At 44.2% G+C, this 13381-nt stretch overlaps 1 protein-coding gene across 1 annotated transcript; it reads right to left on the reverse strand.

Moving 5' to 3' along the window:
• Positions 1 to 3338: 3338 nt before the first annotated feature.
• LOC146191692 (uncharacterized) lies at positions 3339 to 9139 on the reverse strand. Its single transcript, XM_084600364.1, has 2 exons — positions 8937 to 9139; positions 3339 to 3937 (listed from the first exon to the last, which is right to left on the reverse strand). Exons 1-2 carry the CDS (start codon positions 9137 to 9139, stop codon positions 3664 to 3666), a joined length of 477 nt encoding a protein of 158 aa, XP_084456490.1. The 3' UTR covers positions 3339 to 3663.
• Positions 9140 to 13381: the final 4242 nt, after the last annotated feature.

Here is a 13381-nt window from a genome sequence, read left to right on the forward strand (position 1 = left end):
TTGCAGTTTTCAGGAGTGATTGCAAAAATGAGTAAGGAGACATTTCATGTTACAAATTATCGAGAGCTTATGTTTGCGGCTGCACACTGCTGCAGTTACGCAAACACGAACTGAAGTTCCCATTGCTTGTATACAGTCTACTAAAAGAGGCTGCTAACTTCATGACCGTAACTTATTTCAGGATAAGCGTTGTATCAATGAGACACGACTAACCAGTTCGTGCTTCTGCAACAAAAGTGTTTTGAATTACAAGTATTTTTTTTTTAATTAACGCCGGTTGTAGCAGTCGGATATCGTCGCAAGCTTTGTAAAGAACATAGGGTCACTAAGGACGCGATTGCTATTTTGTGTACAAGAAAGAGCGATTCCTGGTCGAATAAAAAAGAATAATTACATACTATATCGGTCTATAGAACAAGGAGTACGCTTCGAAACGGCGTGGCAAAGAAGCCGGGGATCGCGCACAAGCGCCAGTGCATGTGTGTTACTGTTTTCTTAGTCTTTTGTCTGTCGAGCCAGTCCTCGCTTTCTGTGTATCACCACTCCCCCAAAAGCTTTCGCTTGTTCTTATTGCACTCCGCATGCTTTTCGTCATCTCCCTTTAAGGCTTGCCGGCAGTGTAAATCAATTTCACTTTGTTAAAGAGACAATCGTGATCGCGATCGCTCACCGCATGTTTTGTTTCCCGCCAATAAAATGTAACGAAAGAAGCAACTAAGTACTGACCTGTACTAATGCAGTCATCCTGCTTATCTCCCCCTTTATGCAGTGCAGCGGGCCTTTGACAGAGCTTGTCTGAAGGCACAGCTACTGAACGCCAATTGTGCTGTCTGTCATTTCTGTAATGCCGCAGTATAACATTTGCTTGGCATTTAAAACAGCTTAGCCTTCAGCAATGCAGATCTGCGTTTCATCAGCGAGGGAAAGAATTGATTTCAGGGAAACTACGGAACGTGTGGCTGCTTTGTCTTCGAGACACACGTTTTCGCAACAGTTCTTAAAATCTGGCTCTGTCGAAGGAAGGCTTCTTCTGATTCGAGCAGAGATCGAGAGTGAAATAAAGAGGGAGAGAGAATGCCACTAGTAGTACCCTTTGCGCATCGTTCTACACAACGGGGAGAAACCATTTTTAAAGGTAGCTTTTGATCTGTTTGAGCCACAAACCTGAAAAATAGAACCCTCACGTTCTGTGAGTGAGCTCACAGTGCAAAGAAGTGTTGGCGCTTGCAACGTATGTGATATTTGCTAAGTCGCTACCTTAATAGTGCTCTTGACATCGAGGACAAAGGAAAGAGTCTATGAAGAGACCCGACGGGCTAGTGTGACGTAGTTCGACTTCGTAAACGTTTATCTAAATTTATTTATAAGAAGGTCGGTCTACTTGACAGGTGACAAGAACAGCCTCCCAAAGTTTCAATAATATCGCGCAACATGAACAATTCGCTCAGTCAGCGTTTTAACATACTGCCAATTAGCATGATTTGGCGCAACGCATAATAATCAGTTCCATCCTTCATGTAGTGTCGCCCGCTTATTATTTTTCTCCGTCTATGTTTTAAGTAAACGCGTTAATAATTCAAATTAATACTCCCGGATTTTTTTTTCAAAAGGACAGAAAATGAATGTTCCTACGGCCACTACAAGCAAGAAAAAAAAAAGGTTACCAGCTTGGCCTTTATGATGAACTGCCGCGGCGCCGCCTCTAGGCGCTGTTTAGAGCGAATAGGAGGTACACCACGTGAGTCTCCCCGATGGGTCTTTTATGTTCGTCAGCCAAGAGAGAGAGAGTAATGAAGCCTATTACTTGATAACTACTTACCATGACATTTTGTAGTGATTTAAGTTAAGCATGGCATGAACCTAGTTGAACGAGCGAAAGGTCTGTTGAGCTTGTTTTCCGTGATTTAGCAAGGTTGTACACGATTTGACGACCTCAAATATGGCGACGATTAAGCTTCGCCTTAAAAGCAGACAAGTGCATTTAATGCCGTTTTATTCCGCATTGTTTTGCAATTTTTCTCTAAGTTGGTTTGCGGAGAAGCTAAGGTGGATGTATCGATGGGTACCTTCACTTAATTGGGTCAATTTACCTTGGATACAGCTCAATATCATTCAGACTAAGCGAAGCGAAATCCAATTTGCACTCCAAGTGCAACGTACGCTCTGAAAAATAATTGGAGCAGATTCGAATCGTCCGGTTACGAACTCGGAGGTAGCCGGGTTCGGTTGCCGAGCCTCGTGACTGCGTAACCACGGAAGGTGTTTTCGCTCTTTATAACAATTTTACGTAAGGCTAAACATCCATCAATTAGAGTGGAAGATTCCAGAGGTCGCCACATGTACAGCTGAAACCGTAGCTTTCTATGATTTACCATTATAATCTGTTTAACAGATAGTCCCTGCCATTTTATCTCTAAAGAATAATTTACATTGATATGTGGTATAAGACATTTAACTTATTATGACATCACTTCTGTAATGTTTTATTTTATTTTAAGTTTTAATCATTCGCAGTGCTGAAACTGCATGAGTGGCGTCACGCTCTTTCCAACAATCAAAATTTTTCTGGAACACCGAAAATACCGAAACCATATTTCCCGCCGGATAAGGCTGTTCAAGTTGTCGCTTGAAAAGCTGCTAGTGTCTATAGACAAGTTTGTTTTCTAGCTTTCTTGGCTTATAAACATTGCGCTTTAAGTAAAACTATCCTCTTTGTCACTCGAAAGCAAACTTCAATTGACAAAGGATAAACTAAATTTGCCACAGTTGTCGCCTTAAAATGTGCTTCAGCGCCGTTAAACATGTTGAGTACTGATTGCTCATGTCCGTCTTGAATATAACTTCTCGTAGCAAGCATACAATTATGTAGGATTGATACAGGCAGAATAATTTTTATAGCGATTGTATTCGACGTTTAAATGGGATCCGACTGCTTTGTAGAGGCTCTCAATGAGAGCTTAATTTACGTTCCTCCAAGAACGGCCTACGAAAGAACCATGCTGATAGAACGAATGCTGGCCAAAAGGTGCAAATCCACACCAGCTACGAATGAGATAATAAGAAAACTTCGTAATCTTTACTAGCGATCCCCTCACATTCTAATAACTTGTGGATTACGAGGTATTACGGATTATTTGGATTACGGAGACTCAGGCGAACGACGCAAAAGCTTGAGAAATCAAAGTAATCGCATTAAAGATCTTTATTGGCGCATTCGACAAGATTTTGTTTCAGCCAAGAAGACGATTGGACAGAAAAATAAGTTCTTGCTCTAACAGAACAGATCAGCACATTACACAAAAAAGAAGCACTTGAAGACTTTTTGCATTTCTCCATCCCTCTCGCTGCCATAGTAGTGTTGTACACAGCCATCCCTTACGAGCAACAAGCAGCAAAAAAAAAAAAAAAAAAAGCAGAAAGCCTCGATCCTCGCCATGCCTTTCTTTGGTCATGATTATGTCCTCAGGAACACGGAAGATGAAATAAAGAAGAACAAAAACAAAGGTAAAATTGGTGAGAAAAATTACAACAGGGAGGAAGAGGATAAGAATGGCCACAGGAAAACACACGTCGGAAACAAGTCAGGAACCGAGCCTTAATGCAGTCCAACAGTCGCAGCTGCTGCCCTGTACTCTGGCAGGGTTGCGTACAGCAGCCGCGGGATCACGACTCGTCCTCTTCGAAGGTATCTATGCGCGTGTTGTTACACAACACAGTGGCCGGAATGTAGTGGCAGCGGGGACTGTCGACCAAGTAGGCTTTTGAGCAGTTTCCTCCCTGGCGACCGTACAAGTCGATCTCGTTATAAACGAGGTTGTTCGATTCCTTGCCCTCAAGGCTCTCCCGGCAGTCGCTGAACGCCTCGGCCACCTCTTGTGCTCGGCCGTCCCGCTGGCATTCGTAGATTGCCTCGTAGTTGCCCTGACAGTGGAAGTAGCTGTGGAGAAACAGATGCTAAGCTGGGTTATGTGAGTCTTAAAGCTGCGCGTCAGACACCGTAGTGAACGGACCTTGGCTAATTTTGAACGATGTGCTGACATTGAGCAGCATTCGGCCTTGTTTTGAACTTCGCTTCAATTAAAATGGCACCGCCACAAACGGAATCCCATCCGTGACTTTTGGCTACACTCATTGTCAGAGGGCTATGTCGGCACGTGAGAGACAGAAAACACATTGTTGTCTTACGCTTGCAGTCTTTATGTGTTCTGCTAATCCCCGCCTTGTTTTTAACAACCAGCTAAACAGAGAGGGATAAGGGTAGATGGGGAATACCTCAGTAATCTGCGATTTGCTGATGACATTGCCTTGCTAAGCAACTCGGGGGATGAACTGCAAATAATGATTGATGACCTAGACAGGAAAAGTAGAAAGGTAGGCTTGAAAATCAATATGCAGAAGACTAAGGTAATGTTCAACAGCCTCGGGAAGGAACAGCAGTTTACGCTAGGTATCGGAGCACTGGAAGTAGTAGGCGAATATGTCTACTTAGGACCGGTAGGAACCGCAAATCCGGACCATGAAAAGGAAATAACAAGAAGAATAAGATTGGGATGGAGCGCATTTGGCAAGCATTCGCAGATTATGACTAGCAGCTTACCGGTATCGCTCAAGAGGAAAGTATACAACAGTCGCATCTTGCCTGTACTCACCTATGGAGCTGAAACGTGGAGGCTAACCAAGAGAGTTCTACTTAAGTTGAGGACGACCCAGAGGGCTATGGAACGAAAAATGGTAGAGGTAACATTAAGAGATAGAAAGCGTGCAGAGTGGGTCAGACAAATAACTCAAGTTACCGACATTGTAGTGGAAATTAAGAAGAAGAAATGGGCATGGGCAGGACATGTAGTGCGAAGAGAGGATAACCGATGGTCGCTGAGGGTAACAAACTGGATTCCAAGGGAAGGAAAGCGTAGCAGGTGGCGGCAGAAAGTTAGGTAGGCGGATGAGATTAAGAAGTTCGCAGGGATCAAGTGGATGCAGCTAGCACAGAACCGGGTTAAGTGGAGAAATATGGGAGAGGCCTTCGCCCTGCAGTGGGTATAATCAGGCTGATGATGATGATGAAACAGAGAGGCCCAAAGATGATGACACGAGGAGCGCAAAATAGAGGAGGGGAAGAGAGCCTAGTCGTTTCATTTGACATGGCGGACTGCGTCTTCATTACAACTTTGCGCTGACGGCAAGGACTACCCGGTGGGTGTCCTTACACATACTTGTTTTCAGCACTACTGCACAACAGAGACCTGCTTATGTGGAACCTCATCTTATGTTTATGTAGCTGGGTTTTATAGCTTATAATTGCTCTACCAAGGTGAAAACAGCTATAGGAAATTTTCTCTTGTCCCAGCAAAATTTATACGCGGTTTTGGTCGTAACCTTGTGCTGACAGCAAAAGATTCTTTAGAAAAAGCAAAATTTCGCATTGTTACAACAGAAATGTACCACAGAGCTACATACAACAAATTAGTACAGAATAACTGCAGGTATGCAAAAGAGTACTACACAAGTACTGAAAAGTATGACTCATAGACAACTCGTATTTCTGGCCTAATTCTTTTTTTCTTTTGTTAGTTGATATTTGGATCTACAATCGGTAAACGCAACCGGACGACAGCAGGGAGCGCAACGCAGGTAGACGAAGCAGAGTTGAAAGTAACCGCACCATAAAGTTTCTCTTTGCAGCTTCACACTTATAAACCTTCTTATATGTATGGGCTTGTAACAATGTCTGTGCCTTCGGACAAAAAGAATGAACTTGACTGCGTGCCTCTAGAATGCCCATGTTACCCTTGAGACTTCTAAGAAAATAGAGAACATTCTTAACTGCGAAAAATGCTACTGCAGGACATGTACCTGTCGACGAGCAGCAAACACAAGTCAGTCATAAATTGACGCCTGGGTACGCAAAGCAGTTCGTGGCAACATAACTTCTTCTTTTGATCGGTCTCATGAAAATCAATGCGTTTAAGGGAGAGAGAGAGAGAGAGAAAACTTTTAATGAGCATAATAATGAGTCAAAATTCGCAGGAGCTGGGTGGTCGGTTTAAGGAAAGATTAAGGGAAGATTTCGTTGGAAAATTTACGCTAATTGTTGTGTTCTGATTAAGAAAGGCGATATCGAAAAGAAGTCGAATCGGCGCACTCGATACATCGATGGCTGTTTGGCCATCAGACTTATGTTGCCGTAGGATATCGATCCGCATTTCAACAGCCAATTTTTACTGCTGGTCTACAGACGAGTAGAACTAATTGATGACGTGTTTGAGAAACACCTTGAAGAAAACAACAATGAGGACAAAGTGTTATCACTTTCCCTCTTCGTCCATGCACTGTGCTTCCGTCTATATCTAAGAACGTTGACTTCCGCTAAGCTGCTTTCTTATATTCGGTGATGGATTTCAAGAAACGTTCAAGTTATCTTCCTTCATTTTATTTTCATTGAATATTTGCAGATTGGTCGCGAGTTCGTGAGGCGTTGATGGTGAAGAAATGAGAACACATTAGAGTCTATACACTACTATATATGCCCTAGCCGCTTGGACTAGGCCATGGTGGGGTAGCAGTCAACGCGTCCGCGTTGTATTCGGCACAGGTGCTGGGCTCTTAGGTAGGATAAACCGAATTTACTCGTGGAGTGCACCTTACAGACCTGGGATTTGCCCAGTGGGCTGAGCGGACCGCATTGACGGCGCCACATTTTTAAGTGATGAGCTACGAACACCTAACACTGAAAAACATTTCTCTCGTGTTGAATGTTGGTCACGCTGTCACCGCCAAATGTGAATTCGTCCACAGGACATTAGTCGCCCGATTTCCCGGATTTTATGCCCTTACAAAAGACTTCATTTAGATGTTAGAAAAAGCCAAAAATTACGAATTTTGTCATAATTAAAAGAGCTATGGGCTGTCGATAGTCAAAACACTGAGAGTTGCTGTTCAAGCGTTAGAGAACCTTTAATATTTCATTTCATTTCATTTTCATTTCATTTTATTACCCTAAAGGCCCAAGTGGGCATTACATAGGGGGGGAGAAGTCACAATAACATTGTTAAAACGTTTCATAGTGTCATCACATGTTAACAACAAAAAATGAGAAAAGTGATATACAGAACTAACAAACAATTAGTGATGTTATCAGTGCAGTTTTGATAATATGTTGTGCCAAATGTTTATTTTTTTTCCTTGTTTTTTTTTTCTTTATCTTTTTTTTTTTTTTTGCCTCTGATGGAGTACGGATGTAGCGCGTATATTACCGCGGCTGCCGGTTGTCGCCGCACAAGCCCACTTGTGGCTTCAGCGCTTCCGTTTCTGCATACTGTTTTCAATATACTAAATAAAGATTATTATTATTATTATTATTATTATTATTATTATTATTATTATTATTATTATTATTATTATTATTATTATTATTATTATTATTATTATTATTATTATTATTATTATTATTATTATTATTATTATTATTATTATTATTATTGTGGGGCTACTATCCCAAAATTCGCACCTTGCTTTACCTCCGTAATTGCTAGAATTAAAATTGAGTTCAACTAAACCATAGCTGGCATAACAAAGTACAAAAACAGAACGCAGCTTCTGGTACCTCAATGACAGCAGCGAACTCTGAGAAAATCAACATCGTTTCGCGTGCGGCCACATATAAACAGGACACACTCCAATTTTGCTAACAGAGGGCCATATTAAAAAAGTTGACGTTTTAGCCTTTTCTTCCCCGTCACAGTGCAACCGCCAAGGCTGCGCGCTCAAAAAAGAAGCAGTGTCAGGATTAGTAACTTCATGTTGCTATCCTCGCCGAGGGCGGGGCAAAAAGCGAAAATAGGTTTAATAGGGTTCAAGCTGACCGCGTGCATTAAAGCTGAGCAACCTTAGCCGATCTTATTAACACACTCTCGCGTAGAATGTATTAGCTCGGGAACAAAAAAAAAAAAAAGAGCACTGCAGAATCTGCATTGGAGTCATGCGAAAGCACGGATGCTGCTGTAGGTTACCTCTGGCTGCTTTTAGTCGCTTAATCCACTTCTTGTTTACCCATTTCAGTTTTTGGTACTTTCAAATTGGGCGCCAATCCCTTCCTATGCCCTTTTTCGGCTCTACTTCCGGTTGCGTGACATCACATCCTTTACGTCACCCAAATTGAGTGCCTTAATTAACTACTTTAGTCTTTGGTACTTTCAACTTGTGCGCCAATCCCTTCCCATGCCCTTTTTTGGCTCGACTTCAGGTTGCGTGACGTCACATCTTTGACATCACCTTAATTACTTATTTAATTAACTATTTTAGTATTTGATACATTCAAACGTGGCGCCAAGCCATTGGCTAATGGGGCCATTTTCGCCTTTACTTTTACATTTTTGCCTTTAATTAATTACCTAAATAACTTATAGGTCTGATCATTTTTTCGGACACAACATTAAGTCACTCTCTATCGATTGACATCACTCATTAACCTCTGTCACTTCTCAATTACTCAACTGCTGCTGACACGATTTTGCAGACACGTTCTGCGGGCGCGGTCTGCGGACAGAAATCTGTGAACATAGCGAAGTAATGCTTTCGCATTAAAAAGGCAAGTGTAATGTAGCTTCATTTGCTATGTTCTGATTATGTGCTCGGGAAATGGCGCGTTTTATATACCCCTTCGAACTGGTTTTGCTTGGTGCTGGAAGGGAACTGCGTTAATACTACTGCGCCGAACTTTTTAGATAATTCTGTTCCAACTCTTGTCAAAGCGAAAAGTATATAGAGTGCAACAGCGCCGTCATTCGCATGACCAGCGGCCAAGCGCGACCGACATGATGTTGCTAAAGGCTTCGTTTCGATGGAAAACGCTGCCATCCAAGCCTCGCCATTTAAAGGGGTGTTACCCCTTGGTTACATAGATAAACTTGTTGCTGCACGTGCCGACCCATACTTACGCATCGCAATGTTGGCAGTACATCGATCGCCTGTAGTTGACGAAAAGCTTCCGGGCGGCGCAGTCGGCGTGTTGCTCTTGAAAGAAGCTCCGGCCGAACTTTCGCTGCAGGCAGTTCATGAAATCGTCCCATTGTACGTGTGCTGAACAAAGCGACACGGCGGCGATGCAGAGCACGACTAAGGCCGCCAGTGACGCACGCATGTTTTGTCCTGCGAGGAAGAAACAACACGGGAATGTAGCTTTTGCAGTCTAAAGAGTGACTTGGAGGATAGCAAAGTTTTGGACCTCTCAGCTTTTATTTTTTTTTTTTTTTTTTAAATGCGGCGAACTTATCCCAGTGCTTATTTCAGACCACAAGTTCTGTTTTCATAAGGGGAATAAGTTTTGGCGATCGAATTAATCCCTTTTTCGGTTATTTAATGCGGCAAATACGAGCTGTCAAAAGCCATTTAGAGCCTGTCTCAACTTTTCTGCTAGTATGAGTGGTCTGTTTCACAGCACTTTTGGTGCGAAGGGTCGTACTTTCTGACTTTCTTGTCGAAGAAATTGGCGCTGCCATTGCAGAAGTCGCGGGGTGTAAATACCATAGCCAGTAGCCAAAAGTGGCAGTGGAAATTCATTTCTTAAAACTCTAGGTTGATATGCTATCCGTGGGTTATTTCGCTAGGTTCAGAGCATGGTGGTTCAGGGAGAAAGCGATGCATCACCTGATCTGATGAAAACTACGTGATCGCAGCGAGGGAAATGTATCTCGATTGTGGTGGTAGACGAGAACATGACAATTTTTCGTTGCACGCATGTGCGGTTTCGTGTCGTGGTCTTCATGCAAGTGATAAGCCCAAGGTAATGACTAACCTTCTAAGAGAATGATAATAAGTGACCAAATAAAGCTTAGCTTGGAGGCTGCGAGGACGTGGTGCTTCACGGTGCGCAGAGGCGTGTAAGCTAACGGTTGTGAGATAACTGAAATCGCATAACTGCGCGGAATATCAAACAATACCACCACCGCATTGCTCCCTCGGTTTCCACTTAGCTAATATTTCCACTTTGAGTGTAACTCATACTCGGCAGTCAGTTATATGTACACTGCGTACTAAAATATGAACATTTTTAGCTGAAATCCTATTAGTTTTTTCGGTTGAAACCTATTGTAGAAATCTCAATTCGGCGTGCTTATATAAAATTTTCCCTTTCAGGCCGGGAAGTCAACGCATGTCAGAGTGAGTGAGTGAGTGAGTGAGTGAGTGAGTGAGTGAGTGAGTGAGTGAGTGAGTGAGTGAGTGAGTGAGTGAGTGAGTGAGTGAGTGAGTGAGTGAGTGAGTGAGTGAGTGAGTGAGTGAGTGAGTGAGTGAGTGAGTGAGTGAGTGAGTGAGTGAGTGAGTGAGTGAGTGAGTGAGTGAGTGAGTGAGTGAGTGAGTGAGTGAGTGAGTGATCTTTATTGAATGGAGCTGGCACAAAGACCTATTAATAGGAGAGCGGATGGGACATGGAGGGGGAGGGACAGGGAGATCCCATTTGGACGTAAATTTGGGCCTCACGTGCAAACTTCTGGAGGTATAACAGCGTGGTTCGAGTCCGAGTGTCATCGTTGCTCGGTGTAGTCCAAACACTGAATGTGGTTTAAGGTGTGGCATGTCATCGTCGTCTCGGCGAAGACGACGACAGCCTCAGCACGTCTGCCAAGCACGCGCAGTTTGTTCTACATGGCTACAGGACTGAATGCCGGCGGTTCGCTGTCCCGTTGCCGCCTGGCACAGCGGGTCCTGCCAAAATAAATTTTGGCAGGACCCACTGTTCCGTGGTATTCAGCGCTGTCCCACAACATGTGTTGCATCTTTGGGTAGGTGTCTATGTTGCATTTTCTGCATGCAACTCCGACCGAATGTTCGTCGTCGTATTCTTCCCATTTGTCTGGCTCAGCTTCGAGAAGGTCGTGGTGCTATGGGTTTCTTATTCGACAGCCATTTGGTAATTACACCTGTGTTGAGTGCGTAGCCCTTGCGGGTTCTATGTATGAGAACTTGAGCACCGCGGGGAAGCCCACGTAGTACGTGCGATCAGCTCGGGGTTATTCGGTGCAGTCGTGATGGAAGGTGCCGAAACGGAACAGTCGTCAATTACAATCTCGCATGTTCCGGTACCAAGTCCGCACCCACCTCCAAGACACTGTTTCGGCAGAGAACGTAGCTCCATGTTTTGATGTTGCCTAAAGTTGTGCTGATTCTAGGAATGCCCCCAAATTGTTCGAGGGCTTCTCAGTTGTTGGTGTGTAGGATTACGTGGCCTGCGCATCCTCGCCGTCCACTGAGTACACCTTCTCTTATTTTCTAGACTTCGGCCAGGATCGCTGAAAGCTCAAACTGAGCGGAGCTGGGTGTGTGGTCGTACTGATGCGTAATTTTGCGATTACCATGAGGTGACACCTTATCGAGCGTTGCGAAGTTTGTCTAGGGGTCCCAGGCAGGCCGCATTGCATTTTATATTTGATACGAGCGTACTGCCGCCAGTTTGTGTCTGTACCGGTGCTCTTGAGGGTTGCATTCGCGAGCCAGCGGTTTAGGAGCCTCACTAGCACGTTCCACCATGGCTAAATGTGTTGAAATTGGTGGCTCATCAATTTGATAAATTTGATGCAGTGTTGCTGCATCCGACGGTGCATCGTTAAAGAGTAATTTCAGAAATTTACGTTTCGCCACTGAGTTCCGTCATCGCACTTCGTGGCGCTCATTACGCGTCTCGATAAAGGCTTTCAACAAGGCAGGCCAGCGTACTTATAGAAATGGTTGATTTTCGCGTGTCGCGGTAGTCATGTTATTGCACGCGGGTACTCTAAATGCAGGATCACCAGTAATAGTAGTGTCGTCTGTTCAGGTGTACGCCTTAAAAATTAAGATGACCAGGCACAGCGTATTGATATAGGAAGGTTGGTTGGTTTGTGGGGTTTAACGTCCCAAAGCGACTCAGGCTATGAGAGACGCCGTAGTGGAGGACTCCGGAAATTTCGACCACCTGGGTTTCTTTAATGTGCGCTAACATCGCACAGCACACGGGCGCCTTGCTTTTCGCACCCATCGAAAAGCGGCCGCCGAGGCCGGGATTCGATTCCGCGTCCTTGGGAGCAGTAGTCGAGCGCCGTAACCACTGCGCCACCCCGGCGGGTTTCATGAAGCGATGCATGCTGGGTAATCAGCCATGCTGTCGTCGCTGTCAGCAGACGACGCAGCACCACACTGCAGCACAGCCGCGTTTACATGGTCGCGTAAAATGAGCACGCACGATGCAGGCGCGATTGTACAGACTGACCGTGAATTGTCTACGATTACAAACATATGCCTACGCGAGTGCGAGAAGGCAGATGAGTTCTCTGAGCGACGCTGACGCGAATGGCTCGTGCAAGCCAACAGACGCGAGATCAGTCGTCAGAACTAGGAATCATGAATTTTGGCAATGCCAGACTCATATAGTGCAGTCATCGGCGTGTAGCGTGAATGAGTCCACGCTGCACTGCTTTGTATTTTCTTCATAATGCAGCCGATCTTTCAGGCACAGCGTCGTCGCAGACGCCCCTCCAGAATATGTCGACATCTTGCAGGCACGTATATAGGACAGCGCACGAGTATCCGCGTGTTTGCTTGGTCGACCGTCGAAGACTATCGTCGTCTTCGACGGTCGACCAAGCAAACACTGCCTTAATTATCATTAATTATTTTATCATTGCTTAATTAATTAATCTATTTAGTTATCTAATGCCTTATTAAGGCAGACGAATCCACTGCTCTGCACGTCGTCTGCTGCTAACGGCAAATGGCGGATTACCCAGAATTTATCGCTTCATGCCACCTCCTTATGGCATAGTGAACTCATCTACAGACTTAAACAGTCTACTAGCGCCGAAGTGTGTAAAGAATGTCGAGACTTGCGGAAGGTCCATTGATTAGGCCTAAATATTGATTAGCCTTATGTTCGCCGTATCGCACTTGCTTCTTCTCTTTCATAGTCTAAAATAAAATTGCCATCCTCCTTTTAATCTCCAAGGCGATAGTCCTAAATATACATCAGGTACCCTCGCAACCACGCCTGCCTTAATTCGTGGGCCTTCGGGGGACACAACGCGAATCATGCTCTCCAGTCGCAGGTTCCCCATTGTCGAACTGCAGTTAAGGACAGAATACTCATCATGTCATATTAATAAAGTACTGTAGGGTGCAAATGTGCTCCAACTGAGCATATTTACGTGAAGGCAACGAGTTACCACATAATTATCTTGAAGCATACTGCTGAAGACACATGAAAAGTAATATAGTAACATTTCTTTGAAATATCAGGAATAAAAATATAGCCGATATTTTGGTGCCCCATAGCAGCAATGAATGAAGGTACAGCAGTTCAAATGTTCTATGTGGAAAACTTTCGCGAGGATCCTCAACTAACGGCAGTACAAGG

The sequence above is a fragment of the Amblyomma maculatum genome, chromosome 4 (genome assembly GCF_055883805.1).
Source record: "Amblyomma maculatum isolate TAMU_Amacu chromosome 4, ASM5588380v1, whole genome shotgun sequence".
NCBI lineage: Eukaryota > Metazoa > Arthropoda > Arachnida > Ixodida > Ixodidae > Amblyomma > Amblyomma maculatum.

What these genes read in the sequence shown, in the direction of transcription:
- LOC146191692 (XM_084600364.1), bottom strand. Translation starts at nt 9,139, where the DNA reads ATGCGTGCGTCACTGGCGGCCTTAGTCGTGCTCTGCATCGCCGCCGTG. An exon ending in TACTGCCAACATTGCGATGC is followed by an intron (nt 3,938 to 8,936) that starts GTAAGTATGGGT and finishes GTTTCTCCACAG; the next exon opens with CTACTTCCACTGTCAGGGCA.